Consider the following 27,612-nt stretch of genomic DNA (forward strand, 5'->3'; position numbering starts at 1 on the left):
CGTAAAACGAGGCATAATACGCCTCGTATACGTCTGAAAATAGGTCGTGTGAACATACCCTTAGAGTAGAGAAATTTCTGCAGTCGCAGAAGTTCACCTACAGGGATGCCCCGAATTAAGGACCTCGGGTGATGCCTTTGTGCTAACAGAATATTGCCAGCTGTCAGGTTTCTAATGTGCAAGTCTCAATGCTGTCGATGAAGAGCGCTCGTCTCGGTCTCACTAACAGCTTAGGTCAGGTGAATATTATTTAGGTAACAGACAAAATCATCCAGCCAAACACAGGAGCAGACACAAAAGAAAGAAGATGCATCCGTCTTTTCTTCAGACCGTTCCTTCATTTTGGATCCACTTTTGGCTAAAAGACTGAGCCAAAAACTGCATGTGAGAACGTGGTCTTAGGCGGTCTCTTCATCAAATATCAGACTGTCACCTGCAGCTTCGGCCCTCGTAGATTGTCAACTTGTTTCCGATCCTTTCAAACTAAATAAAACTTTGGGATGGACTTTTTGGAATCTCCCACTCTCGCCAGTTTGGTTTAGTGGATTTCTGATAATAGATATATAAGGGCTATCCCAAGACGGGACGTTTGCTGCCGTGAATTGTCACTGGATTTATGGGATGCCTGAGCTGGAAATCTTTTGATACCTTCATAACGGTTTTTCCGATGTCTGTCCAAGATGACGGCCTTCTCGTCCAAGCGCAATGATTGGAAGGGTTTCCCTTCTCCTTTGTGCAGGGATGGACAGATGAGCGGATCCTTCCCACCCAAATGACTTGTTGGAGGTATAGTGCAGGTTCATATGCTTGGAATGCCAAGTATGCACATTGTATTTATTACAAATGGTGGCATATGACTTATAAATACTATTTTGTTAATATCTGGTTTTCGTCTACAAAAAAAAGGGCGATTAAACAACCACGTGGGAGGGACGGATGGACGGACGTCCGTCCGTCCCTCCCTCCGACCGACCATGGATTTGACTGATCCGCTAGTCATGACATCATAAAAGGTTCTTTAGCCTCCTAAACATGTGACTGGGCACATGGCAATGACATCATCATGGTCCTATAATTCACTTGCGCTACCATCTACGTCAACTTCCGTGTCACTACTCACGTGACCTAGCAGAAGCCTATGTCTTGCTGGCTGGCTGAGTCATGTGACACCCGTTGTTAAGGACAGGGGTTAACGTCCGGGTATCTCCGTAACAACAACAAGAGCAGAAGGTCCCGCCCACTACACTCCTCCCAGTCGCTGCCTCCCTCCACTGTCTACATGGCCGCGCCCACTCTTTTTATTGGCTGCCACCACGCCATAGAGTTGCCGTTGTTCGAGCCTGAAGCTGAATGGTCGCAAGTCTGTCAGTCTTCCTGACGTCACAAAGGAGAGGCGTGGCTTGGAAGCGAAATTCGGGTTAGTCGCTGGGAAGGTGTTGGAGGGGAGTACAGGGTGGGGGTTCTATCTCCCCCTGTGATAGTAGCTGGAGTGTCGGGGGAATGTGCGGGTGTATTCACCCTGGATAGAAGGGCTATCAGAATATTGGTGGGGGAGGGGTAGCAGTACTCGTGCATGTCACCCAGTGCACCCTTAATATTCAGTGCCAACTGTTCCATCTCATGGGTATCCTCACCGATGAGTGATCTGCAGACTCCCATGCTGAGGTAGGTCATGACCTCTTAAGTCATAAGGAATAAAGTGTAAGCCCTTCTGGTCATTGTCCAAAGGTTGGCACCATGGGACAATCTAGCTGACCCCATATTTATCATAAACTGGGGTTTTACAGGGGAGGGGAGACCTGAGCCTCGCATGCATTTCTTGTAATTCTCATATTTAAAGGTCACATAAGTGGGCATACAACATGTGATTGCCCCTCCCCCATTGCTATTAGGGTCCTGTCATCTGTAGATCCTTGTAGTGCCCCATCCCCCTTATTCCAGATCATTACTGGATGTGATCCTGCCCGGTCATCTGTATAAAGTAATCATTCCCATATTCCAGGATGAATCTGTGTACAGGTGACTGGTCGGTAGCAGGCCGGGAGAGTACTATGTAGCGCTGGATCCAAGGGTAGGATTCCTACACTTCCCTCCTCCTTTATATTGAACCCATATATGATGCCAGTCTGGCAGGGCATCAGGGACAGCCCACCTGTTGGGTGTATTCGGCTGCCCCTCTGAGGTTGTCACCTGTTACCTGTAATACGAAATAGGGATCACTGATTCCTTGTCAGGAGAATAAAAGTTTTGCAGAGTGGTTTCCAAACTGTAGGGGTGTATGGTCTAAAATGAGTAGCGTTTCTATATCGGGGTATCCCCTAAACTATAATCCCATGTTCGGCTCTGTTCACATCTGTGCTGTGGCTTCCGTTCAAATTCGCAGTGTTTGCACAACTAAAAGTTTAGTTCTTATTTGGACAGAATTATTAGTTGTGGTCTTAAAAAATACATCATCATGATGCCTAGTGCTTGCCTGCTGTGTGCTTAATGTTTGCTGCCTGGCTGCTTTTTAGCTCTGCTATATCAGGGCACATCTATGACCATTGTCTCAGATCCACCTCTTGTCCCATCAGGGGCTCTGGCTTCTTGTCCGTCCCACTTCTATGCTTTACACTGCAGCTCTGCTTGTTTAGATGGAGCACTGATGTTTAGCAACGGTAGAATAAGTTAAAACTACAAAACACTCACTAAACTGCCAGGAATAGAAATTAGATTCTAAAGAGAATGGATTAGGCACTAAACACCTTCCATAAATGATCTGCATGAACATAAAAAGTATAAAAAACAGCACTAGCTAAACGGTTTCCCAAACTAGTACGAACTGTAGTTTAATGCTAGAAAACTGCTGCACTTAATGTTGTTAGGCCTTCCGACCTCTATAGAGGACAGTGATAAAATCTCAGACAACCCCCCCCCCCCCCTAGTAAACGCCATATAAAATATTATGTCATATTCAGAGTACATGATGGGAATCCCAAAAGGTCCTCCGAGCGAGAGATCCACAGGACTCCGATAACTAGAGGCAACATAATTAGTGCGGCCAGCAGGTGGCAGCATCACGTTCTAACAAATTATAGGCTCTGTTCACATCTGCGTCAAGGCTCCTGTTTCTTACAGATCTGTTTGAAGCATAGTGGACCAAAATGGATCCTATTGACTTTAACGAGATCCAATAAGTTTCAGATTTATTTTTCTTTTTTTTTCTTTTTACTGGGTAGAAAATTGTACCCGGCTATGTAAGGGTATGTTCACACGGCAGCATCGATTACGGCTGAAATTACGGAGCTGTTTTCAGGAGAAAACCGCTCCTGAATTTCAGCCGTAATGGCATGTTGCCGGCGTTTATCCATGCGTCCATTACGGACGTAATTGGAGCTGTTTTTCTATGGAGTCAATGGAAAACGGCTCCATTTACGTCTGAAGAAGCGACAGGCACTTCTTTGACGCGGGCATCTTTTTTACGCGCCGTCTTTTGAAAGCGGCGCGTAAAAAAAATCACCGTCGGCACAGAACATCGTAAGACCCATTCAAATGAATGGGCAGATGTTTGCCGGCGCATTGGAGCCGTATTTTCGGACATAATTCGAGGTTAAAACGCCTGAATTACGTCCGTAAATAGTGCGTGTGAACCCAGCCTTATTCTGCGTACCAAAAACAGAAATCTGACAACGCCGCTGTATGGAGCGTCACTCTCACCGAATACAGTCTATGTGTCTACGTCAGGCGCTCTCTCCCCCCTCTCATGCTCTCTCCCCCCTCTCATGCTCTCTCCCCCCTCTCATGCTCTCTCCCCCCTCTCATGCTCTCTCCCCCCTCTCATGCTCTCTCCCCCCTCTCATGCTCTCTCCCCCCTCTCATGCTCTCTCCCCCCTCTCATGCTCTCTCCCCCCTCTCATGCTTTCTCCCCCCTCTCATGCTTTCTCCCCCCTCTCATGCTTTCTCCCCCCTCTCATGCTCCACTTCTTTCTGCCTACAGGAACCCCCACAATAACAACCTCGACTGATCAGAATGGCAGGAATTCTAGATCAAGGCTGGTTGCAGTTGGGGGAGGAAGTAGAAAGATGGTGCACATATTAACCCCTCCTCTTGCCCTCTACGATCGTTGATCCACAAGTACATGAATCGGTGGTCACTGATTATAGGCTGGCTTCACACGTTGCATCATAATGTGTTTTTGCTGCGATTTTTGCAAAAATATGCTACAGCCAAAATGAATTTTGACCACGACTTGTGAACCTGGCCTTACACTATAGTGAATAAAGTTAAAAAAAAAAGCCCCGTTGTAGAAATTGTACTGTCATGGCATTCGCTGTGGATCCTTCTTTTTTTTTTTTTTTTTTCTTCTAACCACCTTCTTGTGTATCTGCAGGTGCCATACTTCAAAATGGTGACGGATAATCTACCGTTTGTCTGCGGTCTAGAGGTTTCTTTATTTTAATTCATCTCGTCATTCATTTTATATCCTATGCAATGTCAAACAAGAAGGAACCTCCATTTTTTAACGAAGATAACATTGGATCCTTCCATTATAAACTACCTTTTTATGAGACCATGGAGCTCTTCATTGAAACTCTTACAGGGACTTGCTTCGAACTTCGGGTCTCGCCATTTGAAACCGTGGCCTGCGTAAAAGCCAAAATTCAGAGGCTCGAAGGTATTTATTTTACAGTTCCGTTACTATTTGCATTTACCTTTAGATAAAACAATGGCCCTCATGCCTAAAAGCCATGATCTAAAGGAAAGTGTCAGCGTTCCCTATGGCAACCAATCCAATTTCAGCTTTCATATTTACAGAGCAGTTTATGGCGGCCATGGTCTAGAGTTGGACCAGTGGCACGGATATTATAAGAATATTCTTGGGGTTTGCATTTTTGTCACGAGCTGAACAGTACCGGGTAGGCCTCCTTCATACACAGAAAATTTGCTGGGATTGTATGGGCAGCTGATACTACATTGGATGTGACGGTCCTGGTCCGTTTCACAGGCGCCGGTCTGTATAAGACTTGTATGCGCTATAGTCGCAGGACACAGAGCTACAATCCTCACACGTGAAGCTTTGTTGGGTATGCTGGCGGTTGGTTATGGCTTTTTCTCTCATTTTTCCCACATGCCCTAATTCTTGCATAGTCACTAGGGGACATGGCGTAAACCGTCATTCTAGTAAGTCCACTTTTCTTCTCCCCGACTGTGATATAAAACCTCCACTGCAAAAATTACATTTGCCAAGCGTCACATTTTGTTTTTTATTCCATTTATCTGTATCAAAGTGAATTGTCATTGTTTATAGGCAGCGTTCACATGTATTAATCTGTTTTATCTCCTGGTTTATGTAAATATTCTATGTGCAAGCATGAAAGTACATGGTATATCGCAACGTATAGTAGAGCTAGAGCGGGTTCAACAGCGGGCAACTAAAGTAATACATTAAGTGGGTGGATTAGAGGTCCCAGAAAGATGACCAAAATTAGGGTTATTTAGTTTAGGGTTGAGGTGTGACCTAATTACGATGTATACATATATCACATAGATCTCTCTCGTGATCTATTTATACCCAGGACTGTAACTATAACATCCTCTACATTTAGAGGAAAGACGGTGTCTACACCAATATAGAAGGTGATTCTTTACTGTAAGAGCAGTGAGACTATAGAACGCTCTACCAGAGGAAGTGGTTATGGGAAATTCACTGAAAAAGTTCAAAAGAGGCCTGGATGTCTTTCCTGAGTGTAATAATATTACAGATTATAATTTACTAGATTACTGGAGATGAGTCATTGATTCCAGGATTTATTCTGATTGGAGTTGGGGAGGAAATTTTCCCTAAAATGAGAAATTCGCTTTTGCCTTCCTCTGACTGAACATTGCAGAATAATAGACTGGACTGGATGGAATTCTGGCTTTTTTTTTTCAGCCTTACAAATTCTGACAGTATGAAAAAACACACATACACCCCATTTTGCTGAAGGACCTATTTATTCATGTGTGTCATATTTTTGGCTTTTATCTTTCAAGGAAGTTGGACCATCAGGTGGCGCTAACCTTTATTTATCTGTAGATGGTTTTTGATCAGGATGTCCCCAATATTGATCATGGAAATACTCCTGAAGAGATCATGTTTTTTCCTTTTGCCATGAATGTCGTTTTTGTTCTTTATCTAATTTATGGTTATAGATCTATATAAAAACTGTAGAATGTTTGATGGAAACCTCCTAAAAAGTGGTTTGGGAGGACTAGAGATTTCCTGTGACTACTGAGATGGTCGTAACCTTGAAAGTCCATAGTAGTACAATCTGTTTGGCCTTAAATTAAAGCGGTAAACCTGTTCCTCTAGCAGCTCCTGGCTTATGAAATGTAATCCTCGTTTTTCGTTCTGATAGACCTGTATGAATCCATTGGAATGCTTCTAGGGAAATTAGTTTTTCCGTGTACATGGGCACCCTCTGAACCTGCAGTAGCTCTAAAAGGGATTGTATATTATAAACTGGGCTACGTTGTCCATGTACTGTGACTCGTGTTGCAGCTCTGCCCCGTTTACTTGAAGGAGATGGACTTGCAATACCAATTACAGCCTATGGACAAGAGTGGCGCAGTTTCTGGGGGAAAAAAAAAAGCAGACTCTCTTCCCTCCACCGTTTTGTCCTCACTGGTGAGAAAAGGGTAAAGGGGGATGGACTAGGATTATATATGGCATTACATGACCAAACTTAGAATTTGACATATTAGTGTTTACGAGTTGTTAACGGAGACAGAAAAAAAAAAAAGTAACCAATCACCTGTATTGTATAAAATCATTTCAGGCATTCCCATTGCTCAACAACACTTGATTTGGAACCACATGGAGCTAGAGGATGAGTTTTGTCTGAATGACTATAAGTAAGTATACGCCTCTGAATTGCACTGGTGTGTGTTTTTTGTTTTTTAGTCTTTGCCTAAATTCTTAAGACTTTGACACCAGCCGTAAGACTTCTTCTTTTCTTCCTAAGTATCTCTGAAGGTTGCACTCTGAAGTTGGTGTTGGCTATGAGAGGTGGCCCTATCAACACTCGCAGAGGTAGGTACAACTAAAAATGCTGCACTATGTAAGAGCGGAATATCTCCGCTACAGCTCCGTCGTACTAGTAGTCGTAACCGTACAAAAAAATGTGACGTTTGGCTAATAGGATCGCTAAAAGAATACAGAGGACTCCTAGTTATGAGCCTGCTGTGTTCATGTAGGGGGCGCTCTCTCAAACTGGCTATGGCCTGGTCGGTCCATCTTCACATTTTCTGTATTGAAATGCAGATCACATCTTATTTGTACTGCGTTGTAGACAAGCCAGTTGGCCTATAGACTTGGGCAAGGTACGCACAGGTGCGGGGCTCGTTACAGGGTGTGTATCAGCCGTGTCTTGTAACGAGCCATGCACCTGTGTGCATCACATGACCATGGACAGCATTTTATCCACTAGAAGTAAACAATGAATGTTTCTACTGTATAACAACAAGCAGAGGTCTTGAAAACCGTGAGTAATTAATATAGATGGCATATTTGGAAAATTGTATAACTTTTTTATTAAAAAAATAACATTAATTTACTGAAACTGGACGACCCCTTTAATTTTTGCTCTCCTTAAAATATTAAGTGCTGACTAGCGGATGCCGTTTTATATCACTCAAAATAACCAGGTGTGATCTGGAACCGGGCAAGGACTTTATATCCGTAAGAGGGTGTTCCTAGAAAGGAAGTCCATGCAATCGGACAATGAATATCCTGCTCCCTTTCCTATGTAAATCATTTGGTTATCTGTAAATGGGGACAATATGGGAAATATTCCTTTTTTTCCTTTACGATAAAGTACGCAGATGCCAGAGATTTGATTTGAGTATACGCAGCAGATATCTCGTCTATATTCGGGGTCTTGGCTCAGGTTCCTCCTGTGAAGGCCTAGCGTGTGCTTCATAATAATCCCCCAATGCAAATTGTTTATACGCCAGCTTTGCATCTTGTGGCCAGTCTGCTGCGGTTGAGCTGGTGTCATTGGCAGCCGCCTATTCTAGGTCAAAGATTTGCAAAATGTATTTTTCACAGGCAAGTCTGCTGCACATTAAAGCCAGCGGGATTGTTTAACTCTTTCGCAGCTGCCACCGTTTTCTCACTTCTGATATACAGATGTAAAACCTGACTTTAAAAAAATAAAAATAAATAAATACCAGATTGTTCCCCCATACTCGGGTATTTTATAAAGCCCCCCAGCACTTTATTCGACTTTGCACCAATGCATAACGTTATGTAAAAAATGCACAAAGTCATGTCGGCGGCTAAAAGTCTAATCCAAGGGGAGCCTGAGACGCACACAACACCTTCTAAAAATAAAGGTTCAAGTTGTGGTAGAAGAAGACACCCCTTAATGTGACACGGGAGGGATAATTTTAAAACATCCTGCTGCGCCATCCCCCCCGGGATCACTTGAGGCTGTACATGGGAATAGATGACAATAACCGGTTATGATCTTTCTTTCTGCTCTTAAGCCCCAGATCACATTTCTGCCCTATGTTTATTGTGCGCTGTATGTCAGGAAACCGTGCCTATGTGGCTCCATTAGCCCGACTGAGACCATAAGCTTGTCCTTTTGGTCTATGTTGGTCTGGTATATATCCTGAGGTATATCGCAAAAAAAATATACTGCGCAATATACGCCTTTTTAAAATGGGAGCCTGTGCGCTATACATCTTAACATGGGAGCCTATGGGTGATGGATACCATTGTATGGTATCTGTCACAGGTATACGTCAAACATATATGTCGGACTCTGCCAAGGTGTACCCGAGGGGCTGCCTTCGCTCCTCTATCATTTGTTAAGCGACAGACGCGGGAGTCGGAGAAGTGTGCAGTGGATATATTGCTTGAAGCAGAACGGAGCGATGTTTCTGATCTTACTCCTGCTCATTTTGGTACACAGAGTAGCCTACAGAGAGATTATAATTTACTCTTGAATATTAAGGCTGAACGGCGGAAATTTTTTTTTTTTTTGTAAGCAAAGATTTTTCAAACTGGAAAATCAATCCAGTAGCACCTTCAGTTCTCCACGCTGTCACTTCAGTTTCTGCCACATCTGATGAGTTTCGGCAGTTTTACTCTAATCTTTGTACCTCGACCCTTAATGTATCTACTAACGCCATTAAGGTCTATTTACAATCCCTTACATGCCCGTCCCTTATGTCTGTACAAATTGAAGCCCTTGATGCCCCCCTTACTGTAGAAGAGATTGCAAAGGTTCTCTCCCTCCTTCCCTCTGGGAAGGCACCGGGTCCTGATGGCCTTCCTCCAGATGTTTATGCCCGCTATCAGGAGATCGCTGTGCCTCCGCTCCATGCCACCTATAATGCGGGGTTTCTAAAGGGTTGTCTCCCTCACTGTATGATGCAACAATATTTGTTATTCCCGAACCTAATAAGGATAGTGGGGAATGAGGGAAATATCGGCCGGTTTTCCCTCATTAATACGGACTGCAAAATTTTAGCTGAAGTCTTGGCCCTACATTTGAACAAGGTTATCCTAGATCTAATACACTGCGACCAAACAGGTTTTATGCCTACCAAGTCTACCTCCATCAATCTTAGGAAAGTCCATATACATAATTCTATAGTGCATGATTCGGTTGGTGATCGTTTTGGTTTCCCTTGATTCTTTGGAATGGGAGTTTCTATGGGCCTGCATGGAAAAGTTTTGGTTTCGGGAGTGCGTTCTGTAAGTGGGGTACAGCTCCTCTATATTTTTCGCCTTCAGCCAATGTACTTACTAATGGGGGTCTGTCGGGCACCTCTTCCCTATTCAAGGGAACTAGGCAGGGCTGACCCCTATCTCTACGCTTTTTGCGCTAGACAATCTGTAATCTTTTCCTTGGACAATACAAGCCCTGATGTGGCTGCTCGGGGCCGTCCCCATGCAGGTGGTCCCTACGTTCAAATATTTGGGTATTGTCTTTGCTCCTTCTGATTTTGTGAGACTTAATCTCACCCCTCTTATTGGTTAGGTTCGAAATAAAACTGCAACGTGGCATAAGCTACCCCTGTCTCTTGCTGGGTCCACTTAGTCAAGATGCTGATTTTACCTAAGCTTCTGTATACTTTCCAGCACTCCCATTCCAAGATCCTTTTTGCCACATTGGATAGTCTACTGACATACTTTCTTTGGACGGGGTCCAGAGTTCAACTTGGTTTAGAATTGTTGAAACGCCCTAAAGAGCTGGTGGTATGGCCCTTCCCTACTTCTTATTGTGCTATGTGGCCTCTTCTCAAGTATTTGAGTCCCTGGTTGTCAACGGAGAGTTATGCTGGAGATGAATGTATTCTGGGGGGGGGGGGGGAAGAGTCGGGCGTGTCGGACCTGCTCGTATACCTTGAGGGGGAGCTCCAACACCAGGGCTCATACTGACTCCACTACATAGTGGCGAAACAGGTGTGGACCACACTTAAGAAGTTATGACATTACGGGACCCCTTGTATCTTATGGCATAACCCCATGCTCTGTGAGTTGCATCTTATTGAAGGTGCTGAATTCTGAGACTGGCCTTGGCGTCACCCACATCAAACGTTTGATAGAGGGCAATTTATGGTTGACTATAGAGCAATTGCAGTTCACGTATAAGATCCCCCCCCCCCCCCCAGTGCCTCTACAGGTATCTGCAGCTCCGACATGCCCTCCCTATGCAATTTCCAGGATATCCTCAACCTGCTTTGCAAACACTTGAGCTCATTGATGTTTTCTCATGGAGGTAGACTTGGGCGAATGTCCTGCCTTTATACATCCCTGGTGCAAAAAACATGTTCCAAACGTATTCCGTCTGCTAAAGCGGGATGGATGGGGGTTCTTCCCCTCATCTCTGACGATTGGGAGAATGTTATCTCCTCACCTTCTGGTCTCACCGGCAGCTAATAATAGGCCCACGCAGTTATATCACTCACCGTGCTTATTTAACACCAACTCGTCTGCACAAAATGGGAGTAATTCCGTCCGCTCAATGCATGAGATGTCACCAGGAGGCCGCTGATTTTTGGCATATGATCTGGACATGTCCATATATTGCATCCTTTTGGGGTGAGGTATTGCTATATCTTTCTAGGGTAATGGGGGCCCCTGTTCCTCAAGACCCGCTATTTTGCCTTTTCGGCCTGACTGATGATGACTCCTATTCACACCATCTCCAAGGCTCTGTTTATGGCCGGAAGGCCATTGCGCTGAAGTGGATGGCAACTGTAGTCCCTACTATGATCCAGTGGAAGTCTCTGGTAAATGCTATACTGCCATATGAGAGTTTTGTACCAACATCGTAAATGTCCTAAACAATTTTGACAAGCTATGGGCCTCCTGGTGTGCTATCTCTGACGCTACGGACTGTGCAGATGCATGTTGACACTTTGTATTGTGTTATGTATATTCCTTGCCTATACGCTGTGAAACTGTCTGTCTGAAATGTAGAGATGTATAATGCTTGGTTATCCATGTTGGATTGTTTGGCGACTTAGCCTATTTGTTTACATCTAAATCTTATAAATATACCGAAATTTAAAATAAAAATATATATATGGAGGGAAGCTCCAGTGACATAGCTTTCCCGAGAGAAGTTAAAAAGTAGCCGAGGTCTCAAGCATCTGGAAGCACTCTGTCCGGAAACGCCAACGCTGGGGAAGCTCCTGACATCTCTGTCCGTATATATATATATATATATATATATATATATATATATTTTTCCCCAAAACTGGTTCTCTCGTGCCACACCTCTCAGGATATGAGGAAAGGTAAGGAAGGACACCTCTGAAATCTAATATCTATCTAGTCTTTGGCAGTTAAAGGGTTAACTTGTATTTTTGTTTTGCTTGTTCATGTGTTTGACCATTTATTTACTGTGTTTAGTGCCACTGGATGACCCAGTCCGAGACCTGGCCGAGTACATGGAGCCTGTCCGGGATGAGATCTGGGAGAAGGCCCCCACAAATAAGCAGGTTACATTTTTGGTATACCGTGAAGGAGATCAACTGAATTTCTTCCGTGTGGTGGACAGAGGGGATGGCACCCTGACACCGTTATCCGAATCTCTAAGGTAAACTCCACTTAAAGGGAACCGGTCACTAGATTTTAGAGCACTAAACTGCCAGCATGTTATACTGCTGGGATTTAGCGTCCTAAACCTGCCCCTCTCAAAACGGTCTGTTTTAGCATTTTATCTAAAAAGAAGTTGGAATACAGCGCGCTGTATGTAACTGACCAGAGAACGGTCCTGAGATGAGTCCTGGTGTACTGGCCTCCGCTTCATCTGAGCAGCGAGCATGTGCCGGATGCTGTTAGACTCCTCGAGTAATGTTACTCTCTACAGGTCTCCGTTTTTGCAGATCATTCCTTTTTTTTTTTTTTTTTTTTGTGATATATATATATATATATATATATTATAATTTTTTATTTTTTTTTCTATGGGTTCCATTGATAAAAATGCCTTGAATACACCATGTGATGCAGCTTGTCATGGCTTCCATGATCTGTGTGTCTCAAATTTTACACGGAGCTCAAAGTATTCTGTGCTTTAGGGACAAATTTCTGCAAGAAACTACAATATATTGCCAAAAGTAAGTGGACACCTGACCGTCGCACCTATATGAGCTTGTTGGACATCCCATTCCAAAACCGTTGATCTTTCGTTGGGCCCCGTTTTGCTGCTATAACCGCTTCTGCTCTTCTGGGAAGGCGATCTTCAAGGTTTTGGAGTGTCTGTGGGAATTTTTGCTTTTCATTCAGAAGAGCATTTGTGAGGTCAGACTGATGTTGGACGAGAAGGCCTCTTTCACAATCTGCATTCCAATTCATCCCAAAACTGTTAGATGGGGTTGAGGTCGGGGTCTGTGCAGGCCAGTCAAGTTCTTCCACACCAAACTCGTCACACCATTCCTTTATGGACCTGGCTTTTTCTAAGGAGATCGGCTGTGTGCTCTCTTTTATGCACCTGTTTGCGGTGGGTGCGGCGGATACAGCTGAACGCCACAATTAGGTGGCCATATAGTGTAGGTAGGTATACGCATGTATCGTATGCTGTCTTAATTCATGTGAACTGTGTGTGATCTGCAGAAACTGATGTCTATCAATACTAGTATGTTTTGTCAGAATACCTTCATGCCTCCAGATTGTGTTCTGCTTTACTTTACATGTCTTTTGTTTTTTCTCCCCATTGCTGCAGTTCTTTACCTGTCTAGTCCGTATTCAGGTTTATTTTTTTCTTGTAATTTATACTTTAACTCCTGCAAAAAAAAAATGTGTACAATAATGTGCGTCTGTTTGCGTCCGTAAATCTGATGTCGGCAGATCCTGCTGTTGACTGGGGGTTCTGTTAACCTAAGATCTGGGAAGGGTGGATTGATCACAGGTGGGATATTTCCTGTCTGACCAATGTGTATCCCTCTAAGCAGATACACTTTGTAGGGCCAGGACAAAATACTGTAGACTTCAGGAGTCCGCAAGTTCTAGTGTGTCTATACCCAAGAGAGGATTGGGACAGATATTTACCAAATGGCAGGTCTTCCTTCGGTCCTGTAACTTTAAGGGCTTATTCAGACAAGCGTGTTCTGCGTGTGCTGTCCATTGAAATGATTGATCGCACACAAAACCATGCAAGGCTATAGGGCCATTCAGACATCCGTGCTCTTTCACGCAGCGAGTGTCCATTGCATGGAACTCACTGCATGTCCTATTTTGGTCTGTCTTTGCGGACCTTGTCGCCCATTGAAGTCAGTGGGTGCGTGATAATCGGTGTGCTGTCCGTGTTTCACGCATCAGTTGCTAAGGAAATGCAGCGAAATAAAGAGGGGATGCGCTTGCAGAGGAGAATCACAGATGTGAAAAAACGGATGCCACACGCATGAAATGCGGTCCGTTTTTTGCGGACGTAAATCCGAAAAGCTCATGTGAATGAAGCTTAAGACTTCGTCTCTTCCTTTCATGTACCTGCCAACATTTTCTGATTAAAGTAATTGACAAAAGAGCCACCTCGCTCTTCCAGCATACTCTCCTCCTCTATCGTCTATAAAAGTGTTCCACGTCAGATTGAAACCTATTCATTTCTTAGTTTTTCTAATGAACTTGTTTTTATCCTGTAAATTATCTGTTTGTGTCTTCATAGTGGAGGTTCGGTCTATAACTTGTATGCTGAAGATGATGATGAAATTGAGGCTTCTCCATCTGGCCAACAGATTATAGAGAATTCAATCACTATGAACAAAATGAAGTTGTTGAAATCAAAGATGGAGAATATGAACCTCAATAAAAAGGTCTTTAAATGGACACTAACTTTTCACACAACTTATGCTAATCTAATAGTGTACCTGATATAGATCAACTTTGTCATTTACTTTAGTGTTAAAATTTAGTTGTATTATCAATGCAAATTCAGTATGCGGTTACTGGCACTAGGTTTCTCCCTTCCTGTAATCTTCTGTCCACCCCCTGTTGTCAAGCAAAATCCATCCCTAGTTACAGAGCAGAGGAGATTGACTTCAAGAAATGGGTTTATGTCTCTTCACTGCCTGCCGATAGAAGTCCATGAAGAGGGAAGGGGGAGCAAGACGAGGGATAAGGAGGTAACGACACACATGCTGCAGCCCATAAAAGTCTATGGAGAGTGGGAGGGAACATAGGGAGAGACGTACCAGTACGCTGCCTAAAGAAGTCTGTGGACGGGGGAGAATAGAGACACACACACACAGACGCTGCCCATAGAAGTCTATGGATAGGGGAGGGGAAGCAGGAGCAGCGTGAGAGACAGACAGACCTGCTACAGCTTCTGGTAAGAGTTTGTTATCCCAGCACTGGATTTACAGCTACACTGCTTGTTACTGCTGTCCTCCATGTTTCAGCTTCTATATATGGGATAGAGATAGGAGAGCAGAATTCTTCTTCCGTGTGCAATGTATAGAAGACCTGATAGCTGCTGGGCTCCATCCACTAGCTCAGAGAAAACTGAGAATCAGACAGCCTGCAGAGGGGAAAATGCAGGATACAAGTCATATAATGGCCAGAAATGGTGTTCTTCCTCATGTACATACATATGACAGATTATTCTGAAAAGTTAGGTATGCTTTAAAGCAACACAGTAAATGCCTTCTAAAAAGTGTAGCTGTTTCTTGAACTAGCATTGCCAAGACTGTGGTATAGATTCTGTAGTGTCCTTGAACCTCCATACCATTGTACTGTTACGAGATTTCAGTACCTCACTCGAATTGTTGTATCTGAAACATTACCTTATTCTAGGTAATTCTTTACTCTCCGCGTACGTGGTTGTCTGAATATAACATATATCAGGTTTATGTATTCCAGACAGAAAGATACTTGGTGTATGAATTACTTGATAGACGGGTTATATAACTGGTATAGATTTGTAGGTAAATACAGTAAAAGTAGCTGCTCACATCTCAAGATTGAATTGAAGCTGGCCGTAAAGAACATACCCGTCATGTTATACCCTAGTGATATTTGTAATGTGTCCCTTCCATGCCCATCACGTTATACCCTAGTGATATTTGTAATGTGTCCCTTCCATGCCCGTCACGTTATACCCTAGTGATATTTGTAATGTGTCCCTTCCATGCCAGTCATGTTATACTCTAGTGATATTTGTAATGTGTCCCTTCCATGCCCATCATGTTATACTCTAGTGATATTTGTAATGTGTCCCTTCCATGCCCGTCACGTTATACCCTAGTAATATTTGTAATGTGTCTGTTCCTGAGATTATCACATTTTATTGAAGTACAAACCATAATTTCCTGTGTTTGTGTATATCTTGATGTGTATATGTTGTTGTCATTTGGCACTTAACATTTCCTCTTCACTTATTTTTTGTGTAGCCGAAGAAAAATAAGTTAAAACCACGGCCTCCTAATGCTCCACGGCCTACAAGTGGCTCAATGGCTACAGCCCGTCATAGACTTCTAAGAGTTCTCCCCCACATTGGACAAACTTTTCTACCTCCCGGGAACCCATACATTTCCGAGTCTTCCCACAATGCGCTTTCTACCCTAACTGCTGCTACTAGGACAATACCTTCTATCACTAGTGACTATCTCAAAGAAGAAGGGACCTGGGAAAGCTCCGCATTGATTCCATCACTCACTCGTATTAACTTGCCTCCCAAACTTTCACGCGTAGAACTTGAAGATGCTAATCATTCAAGCACCGTTCTTTCCCCTGTTACACCTTTGCCCAAGAAAGATGTGCTGACAAAAGACAGTGACCCTATCTTACATCAGAATCTAAACCTTTTCTCTTCCGAAGAAACATCTAGGTCAATTTCAGAATCCTTTGCATTGCTAACGGAGTCGGGGCCTTCCGAGCAGTATGGAGAACTCTGTAGCTTGAGAAAAATGAAATCCGATTTTGAATTGACAGATGAAAACCAAGAGGCCTCCACTATCGAGACTCATCAGGCAACACTCTCAAAATCGTTGAATTCTGATTTGATGGAGACATCTCTTATTAATACTGCTGAACTAAGTCCACCAAGAAGCAAGTTCCTCTCGCCCATCCACTTTTCTCCACAGTTAGATGATACCACCTTCTCTAAGACACGGCAGCCTAAATGTTTTGATTTGGGAAGTCTGAGGCCACCTGCTTCGCACAGTCACTTCCAGTCTCTGCAGGTCCGAAACATGGCCGATCCTATCTTTTCAAGGACTACCAGATTCAGAGGTGTGAAAGTGGAATCTCCAGGGAAGCGATCAGATGTGATTTCGACAATGGAGGCTAGGGACATGACCGAGTTGGTTAATAAAGCCTCTAAAGAACCCATGGGCTCGCTTAATAACTTAGGATTTTTTGCTTCGCTGGCTCGAAGTGCAAGTAAAGACAACTTAAGCAGCTCCAGCAATCCCGGAAGACTACGAAATCTTGCTGCTCCTCCAACCACTCTGCAGGAAGAGACAATCTCTCTACATGACAGTGTGAACGTCTTCAGTGTAAGTATCCACAAGCATTAATTTAATGGGTTCCAGCATTTTGTTTAAGGGGGGAAAAAACTGATTCTCCACTGGGAACCTCTTATGCAAGTACGGACATACCTGAATACGGCAACACTTAAAGAGGCTCTGTCAGCAGATTTTGCAACCCCTATCTCGTATTGCAGCAGATCGGCGCTGCAATGTAGATTACAGTAACGTTTTGTTTTTTTCAAAAACGAGCATTTTTGGCCAAGTTATGACCATTTTTATATTTATGCAAATGAGCCTTTCTTAAGTCAAACTGGGCGTGTATTGTGTGTGTACATCTGGGCGTTTTTACTTGTTTTACTAGCTGGGCGTTGTGAATAGAAGTGTATGATGCTGACGAATCAGCATCATCCACTTCTCTTCGTTACCACCCAGCTTCTGGCAGTTCAGACACACAGCGTGTTCTCGCTCATCCGACGCGATGAAGTTCCTGTGGGAGGAAGTGAGTGACGTCACAGCGTGATCTCTCGAACACGCTGTGTATCTGTGCACTGCCAGAAGCTGGGTGGTAACGAAGATAAGTGGATGATGCTGATTCGTCAGCATCATACACTTCCATTCACAACGCCCAGCTAGTAAAAGAAGTAAAAACGCCCAGATGTACGCACATAATACACGCCCAGTTGGACATAACTTTAAACACGCCCAGTTGTACTTAAGAAAGGCTCATTTGCATAAATATAAAAATCGTCATAACTTGGCCAAAAATGATCGTTTTTGAAAAAAAAAAACGTTCCTGTTATCTACATTGCAGCGCCGATCTGCTGCAATAGGAGATGGGGGTTGCAAAATCTGGTGACAGAGCCACTTTAAGGAAAAGTCGGGTAAAAAGACATTCTATATTATAATCCACCTCATACACATGTACCTCCATATTGATGCCTCTTAACATTTTTATTTTGTATAAAAATATGCATTTATAATATCTGAGTCATCTTCTCAGTGCTTGCGTTTGCATGTAATGCAGTGATTTCTCTTGCTAGGGGGGCAGTAAATAGTTTTTGGCCACAAAGTTATGTACAGATAGTACTGCCTCTCTGTCAGGAAGTTTCTGAGCAAGTTAGTGCTGCAGCATGACTCCGAGACAGAGACAGTGATGGAAAAAAAAAAAATATGTATATGTGTGTGTGTAATAAAATCCATAGTAAAAGTAATAAGTACAGGGGCTTTATACCATACCGTTAACTGACTGAATAATGGGGAGAAGCTGGAGTTCTGTTTCATACAATCCCTTTTCTTATGACCTATAAGACCTATGAATGTAATGGTGGGTTTCCCCACTCGGACCCTACTCTATTAAAGAGGGCAGAAAGCCATGAAACCAGCGCATCAACATGTGCCATGTAATGCTTCAATTCTCCTGCAGCGTCGCTAGCCGGACATTTATTGCCCAGAGCGATAACCGTCAATACTTTGGGTCCTTTTATTTGAGAAGGGGGTTGTCTCTTATGGCTAAACAGATATAGATGTGTCTTTATATTCAACTGTACATTTAAATATTTCTGCTTTTTAATTCCTCAATTTTACCAATGTTCATAAAACAGTTCTACATTTTAGACTACTACCCAGTGATCAAAGTGATACTGTTACTTGGTGAATGGGTAGTTATAATGAATGTTTATGCCGCTTCCCTATTAGAGGATTGGGCCCAAAGTTTGGGGATGATAGTCAAATCCCTGGGATCTGCACCCAATTACTGTGACCAGTGCTGCTAGAACCTTGGTGTGTGTGTGTGTGTGTGTGTGTATATATATATATATATATATATATATATGTGTGTGTGTCAAACCCTTGTGTCTTTTGTGTTGTCTGTTTAAGTTGTTTTTATTTCATTAACTTTTCCAGACATCTCATGGACTCGGACAAAGTGTGATCAATACAAGTTGTGGAAAAAGCACAGGTAAAAGAATGAATAGTGGTTCCATCGATCTTGCCCACTATAACATTTATATCTGCTTCTGAAGAATGACTCCACTTTTGATCAGCATTGTTTTATTTAGTCATTAAATCTTTTTAATACACCTTGATTTACTTTTGTTTTCCCCCCGAGTTTACACTTAAAGGGCTTGTCCAAGATTATTAGAACATGGCTGATTTTCTTCTGAAACCTTGATACGCCTGTCCACAGGTTGAGTGTGGTATTGCAGCTCGGCCCCATTCACGTAAATGAAGCGGAGCTGCAATACCAGACACAACCCATGGACCTGTGTGGGGTTGTTTCTTGAATACGCATACAATCCTGTTGGAACCCTTTTTAATTCAGTTTCCTTTAATGTGGAAACCATCAACAAGCAGGCAAGCTGCTACTTTTAGGCCTCATGCACATGGCCGCATTGGTTTTGTAGTCTGCAAAACCACGGGTCTATTGCGGTCCATCAGTCCGCAAAAAACCCTTGTTGTGCTTCCATGTGTCATCGGGACTCCCCCCATCCACAACAACTTACCAGTATTGGTGATTTTCGAGAATCTGGACCGTAAAATAACTTGTCCTGAGTTTTTGTGGCCTCGTACCGATCTGTGTAATTCACGGTCGTGCGCATGGATGGGGCCATAGAAAAAAAAAGGGTCCGCAATTTATCTGCAAAAACACAGATTAATATGAGGCCTAAGATCTAATTGTGGGTTGTGTGAATCACAATATAGTACTTTGAGTGCAGAAGGGTGTACTGGGTAACCAAGATAGATGGGGTCTTTTTTGATTAATTTAGAATCTGAGTAGGAACACTTGATGTAGCCGATTGGTTCATTACCACTGGACTGGGTACTCGTGTTATTGAGCAGGGCTGCGGTCTCTTAACAGAACAGTCAATCACACTACACCTAATTGCGCACCTTGGCACTGTAAACAATGGGGGCGTCACAACCGTAGCCAGTACAGAATAGTTAGGTGCTGATTTAGTGTTTTAGAAAAGACAAAAGAAGAAAAAAATTTGGGAAAGCCCCGTTAAATGCTGTGACCCATTATCGAAAACCCTGTCTTAGCTAGTTGTGCTTTAGCCAGGATCGATCTGTTTTCTATAAGTGTTCCTTGTTCCTCCTTTACAGTAGAGGCCACACATCTCTTTCCTCCTGTTAAGTCTGCTGTTCGGAGTAAGAAGAAGGCAACAAAGCACTGCTTTCTCTGCGGGAAGAAAACTGGCTTGGCAACTAGCTATGAATGCAGGTAACTGTTCACATTCTGGATGAATGTCTACTAGGCATGGCATAAAAACTTCACACCGTGAAACCAGGTCAGGAAAGCGCTTGTAAGGCCTAGTACACACAGTGCAGTTTCAGCCAAGAAAAGTTAGAGTACAAGGCCGTTTTAAAATCTACTTTGTGCCTAGAATCCGCTGCAGTTTTTTTATGACATTGTATGTGCATTGGGTTAACCCCACTTGCGTATTTTGTTGTGGCATTTCGGTTGTGGAATCAAATAAAAACTTTGATTCTACAACAAATACGCAATGTCTGCACCCGCCCTATAGAGAGAGATGTCTATTTACTGTATATACGTTTCATACTTATGTATCTGGGTGACCAAAATTACACCTCCTGCTGGGGTTGTCATCCAGGTTCCCAAAACTTCTACAGAACATTTTCTTGGATATGCAATGTTCCATTCACCAAGTCACTGCACTACTTCTGGACAGCCCCTGTGGGAATTGTAAGGGCAGTTGCATTGATTGTTTCCCAGAAGCAGATATATCCGAGAGACGACTGATTATAATATTTAACCCATTGACACAAGGGCAGGTTTATCAATATGTTGCTGTACATGTACTTGAGCGAGAGGCTCCTGAAAACTGATAGATTTGGTGCAGGTCACCCAAGACAAACTATTTAGACTGTTACCAAAGACAAACCCATTCCTAACAGGGGAGTAAAGGAGGAATGTCTTACTTAAGTGGGGCACATGCGACAGAGAAAAAGTGGCATACAGTTTGTGCTTTATAATTGCAAAATTGATCGAACATTTAAAAAGAAAGGAATAGACCTTTTTTCCTATTAAATGGGTTGTCCAGGTTGGGGGCTGTTTTTTATACTGATGACCTATTCACAGGATAGGTCATCCGTATATGATCGGTAGGGGACTGACACTCTGACCCCACACAATCGGCTGTTGCAGCTGCCGCCAGAAGCTACTATGCAGCGTTGGTGCCGGAAGCAGAGGGCTCTGACCGCTGTATAGTGGCCGAAGCAGGGCTGCAGCATGGCTGCTATACATTGGTCGGAGCCTTCTGCTACAGGCACTGACCCCTGCATAGCTTCCAGGAGCCGCAACCGCTAATTGGTGTGTTGGACCTCCACCGATCATAAAAAAAAAAAAATGCCCCCAACCTGGACAAACCCTTTAATTGTAACACAGCGTTTTTGCGTAGAGCCAGAACTTAAGTATTGGTGGGGGGGAACCATCACCATTGATAAGTTGATCACAGGGTGTCCCACGACTTGGACTCCCCAGCAAACCGCTGTAGTCTGCTTGGAAAACTAGTAGCAAATGTTCAATTTTCCTGCTGCACCGCCACAGGGCAAATAATGCATTACAGGCTTGCTACACTTTTATTTAGATCTATTTATCTCCTTTCTTTATGTTTTTTTTTTTTTTTTTCGTTTTTCTTCTAGGTGTGGGAACAATTTTTGTGCCACTCATCGCTATGCAGAAACTCACAGCTGTACCTATGACTACAAATCATCGGGTAGGAGGTATCTGCAAGAATCAAACCCAGTCGTATCTGCGCCAAAACTCCCTAAGATCTAATTGTTCACGCTGTATATGCCATCACACCAGGAATTTTTTCTTCTCTAATCATGCATTTATTCTTGCCTTTTCCCCAAGCTAAAAAGTTTGCCAAGTTACAAGCATTCATTACAATTTATGAAACCACGTGAAAAGTTGTTAAAAAAAAAAAAATTACCCTCACATTGACATCTTCCTTCTTCTTCTTCTTCTTCTTCTTCTTCTTCTTCTTTTTATTTTTTTTTTATTTTTTAATTCACGTTTTGTGTTCAGTTTTAGATTGATGCACTTTACTGGAAAAAATATTTGACTGTATAATTGGAGTATACGATGATGGAGGGAGTCATGTATTCATCTGTCTGTTTCATCTGTTTTTATTCTTGTCTGTTTTTGTATGGTTAAATTATTTCCTCAATATGCAAAGGGATGAGGGTAGGACGGGAATGGGGTTGGACCTCTTTTTAATAAACCAAACCTTTTGGCAAAGGTTTCCCTTCCTTGTCCTTACTGGATTCTATCCCATTCCTGTATGGAGTTGTATCACAGCCTGACTGCAGCCTTAAGGTGGCCATACTCTTAAGATAGCAGTTGGCCGATGGAGGGTTTGGCCGACAGCTGTTCCTCCTCCTAACTCTCGCACAAACATGGACGCTCGCCACAGATTTATTTTTTAAGAGGGGAATAACCTGCGGCTTATCTCCTGTGGAAACAAAGGATCGGCATATTGAAATCCAGCGTGCCCAATCCTTCTTTCCCCCTGACATCTGCCATCTGGGGAGAGTCAGGCGACGCCCCCCCCCCCCCCCCCCCCCCCCCATACAATTTAGTTGGCTGATGCCAGGTACGGCCTACATTTATCTAATGTGTATGGCCACCTTCTAATTGGCTTGTATCCGTCAGTTTGACTTGGCATTAAATACCTAATATCAGCCACACGTTTGGGTTTGCAATGAAGTGTCTCCTGTTACAATGCCTCTAAATTAGGAATTTTAATTATTTTGTAATCATTAATTTTTAAACTTCATTGTTTTTCCTTCTTAAATGCAGATTTCTGTCCTAGAAAAAAATAAATATTGTCTTTTAATAGGTTGTTGTTTTTGTATTCTTTGATTGCGCTGATTTTTGTCTCTTGTAAGACGTTAGAAATTGAAATATTGACCTCCGTTTTCTTTTATATGGCAATTCACTGCTCCGTAAAATATTACATTAACCCACTGGCTAAGCAAGTTTTACTTGACAAGAAAATGTTATTTGACATGTCTCTGCTTTTTATATCTTTACTACACTGAATAATGTACAGGAAACTTGACTGCACGGTCTTTTATTCCTATCCAATACTTCAAGCCTTCCAAGCTTGATTTTAAAGAGAAGGGGGAAAAAAGAGGACTTGTGCAAGATATGAATTCGCCACAGGCCGGTGCGTGAGGGATCTTCAAGGCTCCATGCACACTGTGTATTACGTGTGGTTTTGTCATGCATACTTGCATGCGGCAAAACTGCAGCGTAATACGGTACCAGCAAAGTAAATTATATTTCAAGAAATCTCATGTACACGCTGCGTTTTTTTGTTTTCTGCGCGTAAAACCGGCACCGAAAAACGCGCGATTAGAAAAGTATGCATGTAGTCTTAGGATGGGTTCCCACGTAGCGTAAACACTGCAGAATTTCCGCAACGGAATTCTGCACGGAAATTTCACAACATTTTACAGGAGCAGCAAAGTGGATAAGATTCAGGAAATCTGACCCCCACGCTGCGGAAAATACTGCAGTGTAAACGTTAACAAAATTGACAAGCGGTGCGGAGTTGAATTCCGCAGCATGTCAATTTATGCTGCGTTTTTGTTGAGTTTTCCATTGCAGGTTTTCCCCATTTGAATTCAACAGGGATGCAAAACCCACAACAGAAGGCCAACTTTTGCGGCGTATTTGCAGCAGTTACGCCGCAAAAATCGCAATTACGGAGAATTTTTTTTTTTTTATATACTTACCCAGAACGCCCTCCTTCTTCCTGCAGTCGAGCCTCCTGGGATGACATCTCATCCCATGTGACCGCCACTGCAGCGGACACATGGGCTGCAGCATCATCCAGGGAGACCAGACTGCGATGGAGGCATGCATCGCCATAACAACGGCCTATGTAATTGAGTGTTTTTTTTACCGCTACTTTCCACAGCGGAAATTCTGTTAAAAAAAAAAAAAACCGCACCACAATTTGGTGCGGTTTTCAGATTAAATGTACTGCGGGTTCCAGGTCTGATCCGCTGAGTGTTTTTTTTACGCAGTGTATTCGTCCCGTAGTGACCCGGCCTAAGGATAGTGGCGGATTAGATAATTGACATCCATGACTTTTCGCACGTCCTATTTTGAATGAGTTGGTAGAAGTTGCTGCCATGTGAGCCTCCGCATCACACCTGATTGACTTGGATCCCACCGGCGTGGAAATAATGTTGACCCCCTACTTTAACATATGTACAGTACCTTGCAAAAGTATTAACCCCCCCCCCTGTTTTGTTGCCTTATATCCTTAAATAGAAATGGATTTTTGGGGGGTTTGTACCATTTGATTTACACATTTTGCACCTTTAAAGTCGTAGACATAATTTTTTTTCTTTTACGGTGACAAAAATAGAGCACTTTAAAGCATAAGTATTTACCTCCTGAAAGTCAATACTTGTAGTATGTCTCTATTAGCTTAGCACTTCTGGGCACTGGGATTATTGCCCATTCTTCCAATAAAAACGGCTCTAACTCCTTCACGTTAGGTTGCGTTGGTGTACAGCATCTTCAAAGAGGCTCTGTCACCACATTATAAGTGGCCTATCTTGTACATGATATGATCGGCGCAGTTTTTTATTTAGAAAAACGATCATTTTTGACGGAGTTATGACCCTATATTAGCTTTATGCTAATGAGTTTCTCAATGGCCAACTGGGCGTGTTTTATTTTTTGACCAAGTGGGCGTTGTACAGAGGAGTGAGTGTATGATGCTGACCAATCAGCGTCATACACTTCTCTCCATTCATTTACTCTGCACATAGTGATCTAGCTAGATCACTATGTGCAGCCACATGCACACACATTAACATTACTCAAGTGTCCTGACAGTGAATATACATTACATCCAGCCAGGACATGATGTCTATTCAGAATCCTGACACTTCTGTAGCGTCTGTGTGATATTTACAGCAAGGCAAGCGTAATCTTGCGAGATTACGATGTAACCTGTGATTTAAAACGAGATTACGCTTGCCTTGCTGTAAATATCACACATGCGCTACAGAAGTGTCAGGATTCTGAATACACATCATGTTCCGATCATATTATTTACAAGATAGGGCACTTATAATGTGGTGAACAGAGATTCTTTAAGTCATGCACAGATTCTCAATTATAATGAGGTCAGGGCTTTGACTCGGCCATTCCAAAACATTTGCACATTTCCCCATAAACTTCTCCAGTGAAGCTTCTGCAGTTTGTTTCGGGTCATTGTCCTGCTGGAAGGTGAACCTCTGTCCCAGGCTCAAATCTGGCAGACTGAAAACGGTTTTCCCTCAAGAATTGCCGTGTATTTACTGCCACCCATTTTTCCTTCAATCCTGACCAGTTTTCCAGTCCCTGACTATGAACCTCATCCCCCCGGCATGACGCTGCCACCACCATGCTTCACGGTGCAGATGATGATGTCTGAGTAATGATAAGCACCACACAGCGTTTCCCATGATGCCAACAAGTTCAATTTTAGTCCCCGCATGTAACAGACTCCCCAAATCCATGGAAGAAGATTCTCTGGTCAGATGTTTGGTGAATTTAAAATTACATTTTTCTCAGGTATGTATTCAAGCTTTTTTTCCTGGCCTCTCTTCCATAAAGGCCACTCTGTAGGGTACGGTTTATAGTGGTCCTATGGACAGATCCTTCCATCTCTGTTGTGGAGCTTCTTCAGTGTTATCGTTGGGGTCTTTGTTGAATCTCTGATTTATGCCCTCCTTGCCCGGTCTGTTAGTTGTGGTGGGCAGTCTTCTCAGCAGGTTTGTAGCCGTGCCATATATGTTCCATTTTGTTATAATTTTTTGTTTTGTTTTTTTTAACTTCATGTTGCTTTGTGGTGTCGTAGACTCTGGGCCTTTCCGAACAGATGTATTTATACTGAGGTCATGTGACCGATCATGTGACACTTTGATTGCACACAGGATGAGACTTTATTCAACTTATTATGTGACTTTGGAGTTTCTTGGTTTGACCAGACATTATTTAGGGGCTTTATATGGAGTACACAGGGGCGTAACTAGGAAAGACTGGGCCCCATAGCAAACTTTTGACTGGGGCCCCCCCTTCCGTGGGTGTCACACAACCCCCCCCCCCCTTGTAGATAGTGCCTTTTTTACAGCCCCCCTGTAGATAACGCCACACAGTCCCCCCTGTAGATAACGCCACACAGCGCCCCCCTGTAGATAACGCCATACAGCCCCCCCTGTAGACTGTATGGCGTTATCTACAGGGGGGACTGTGTGGCGTTATCTACAGGGGGGACTGTGTGGCGTTATCTACAGGGGGGGCTGTGTGGCGTTATCTACAGGGGGGGCTGTGTGGCGTTATCTACAGGGGGGGCTGTGTGGCGTTATCTACAGGGGGGGCTGTGTGGCGTTATCTACAGGGGGGACTGTGTGGCGTTATCTACAGGGGGACTGTGTGGCGTTATCTACAGGGGGGACTGTGTGGCGTTCACACCATACAGTCCCCCCTGTAGATAATGCCATACAGTCCCCCTGTAGATATCTACAGGGGGACTGTATGGCATTATCTACAGAGGGGGCTGTATGGCGCTAACGCCATACAGCCCCCTCCTGTAGGGAACGCCATACAGCGCCTCCCCCTGTAGGGAACGCCATACAGCGCCTCCCCCTGCAGGAAATGCCATACAGCGCGCCCCCCCCCCCCTGCAGGGAACGCCCATACAGCGCCCCCCCCTGCAGGGAACGCCATACAGCGCTCCCCCCTGCAGGGAACGCCATACAGCGCCCCCCCCCTGCAGGGAATGCCATACAGCGCCCCCCCCCCCTGCAGGGAACGCCATACAGCCCCCCCCCCCCCTATCCTACAAATCCACAGGATAGGGGATACATGTGTGATCGCTGGCAGCGATAGGGAAAACGGGGGACTGAAAGTCCCCTGAAATTCTCCATCACTAACCATAGACTTCCGGCGTCTGTGTCGGCAGCTCAATAAAAATGAAAGGAGCGCTGGTCACGCATGCGCACAAGCGCGACCGGTGCTCCATTCATTTCTACGGAGCTGCCGACACAGACCCCGGAAGTCCGAGGTTTGTGATGGAGAACTTCAGGGGACTTTCAGTCCCCCGTTCTCCTTATCGCTGCCAGCGAACACACATGTATCCCCTGTCCTGTGGAGATCCTGTGGATAGGGGATACATGTCTTTTGTTTAATGGCAGAGCGGGGAGATACCTCCCTGCTCTGCCGTAGTGTTCAGTGGCGTCCCGCTGTAGCAGCCATAGTGGCTGCTAGCGGAGCATGCGGCCATGGTGGGGGCCTGTGCCGGCGGGCGACACGGGCCCCCTCATGCCGCGGGCCCTGTAGCAGTCGCTACGGCTGCTACGGCGGTAGTTACGCCACTGGGAGTACATATGCACATTTTTATTAAAAAAAAATAATAATTCATTCCACTGTAACAATGTGGACTATTTTTTATCAGGCCCATTACATAAAATCACTCTTAAAATCTACTTGAATGCCAAGTTGTACTGCAAAAAATACCAAGAGGGTAAATACTTTCACATGGCGTTGTATAATCAATTCATTTTATTCATTCTTTCGGCCCTTTTTTATTGAAAAAAAAAATTGGCTTGAAATAATCCCAGCATTATAATAA

General features: G+C 43.7%; 1 protein-coding gene across 2 annotated transcripts; it reads left to right on the top strand.

The window, feature by feature from the left end:
- Positions 1-1,171: 1,171 nt before the first annotated feature.
- ZFAND4 (zinc finger AN1-type containing 4) lies at positions 1,172-22,809 on the top strand. 2 transcript variants are annotated; one of them, XM_075841516.1, is made up of 10 exons: positions 1,172-1,417; positions 4,371-4,655; positions 6,799-6,874; positions 6,985-7,052; positions 11,895-12,081; positions 14,146-14,293; positions 15,869-16,975; positions 18,851-18,905; positions 20,051-20,168; positions 21,611-22,809. In XM_075841516.1, exons 2-10 carry the CDS (start codon positions 4,472-4,474, stop codon positions 21,744-21,746), a joined length of 2,079 nt encoding a protein of 692 aa, XP_075697631.1. In that variant the 5' UTR covers positions 1,172-1,417; positions 4,371-4,471; the 3' UTR covers positions 21,747-22,809. The 2 variants fall into 2 exon arrangements, with proteins under 2 accessions (XP_075697631.1, XP_075697630.1); XM_075841515.1 differs by lacking the exon at positions 1,172-1,417 and adding an exon at positions 1,429-1,665.
- Positions 22,810-27,612: the final 4,803 nt, after the last annotated feature.

The sequence above is a fragment of the Rhinoderma darwinii genome, chromosome 11, assembly GCF_050947455.1.
Source record: "Rhinoderma darwinii isolate aRhiDar2 chromosome 11, aRhiDar2.hap1, whole genome shotgun sequence".
Taxonomy (NCBI): domain Eukaryota; kingdom Metazoa; phylum Chordata; class Amphibia; order Anura; family Rhinodermatidae; genus Rhinoderma; species Rhinoderma darwinii.

Excerpts from the sequence above, each read along its gene's own strand:
- ZFAND4 (XM_075841516.1), top strand. The coding sequence starts at position 4,472 with ATGTCAAACAAGAAGGAACCTCCATTTTTTAACGAAGATAACATTGGA. Across the intron at positions 7,053-11,894 it reads CCCTATCAACACTCGCAGAG|TGCCACTGGATGACCCAGTC; the intron begins GTAGGTACAACT and ends TACTGTGTTTAG. Across the intron at positions 20,169-21,610 it reads GCAACTAGCTATGAATGCAG|GTGTGGGAACAATTTTTGTG; the intron begins GTAACTGTTCAC and ends TTTTTCTTCTAG.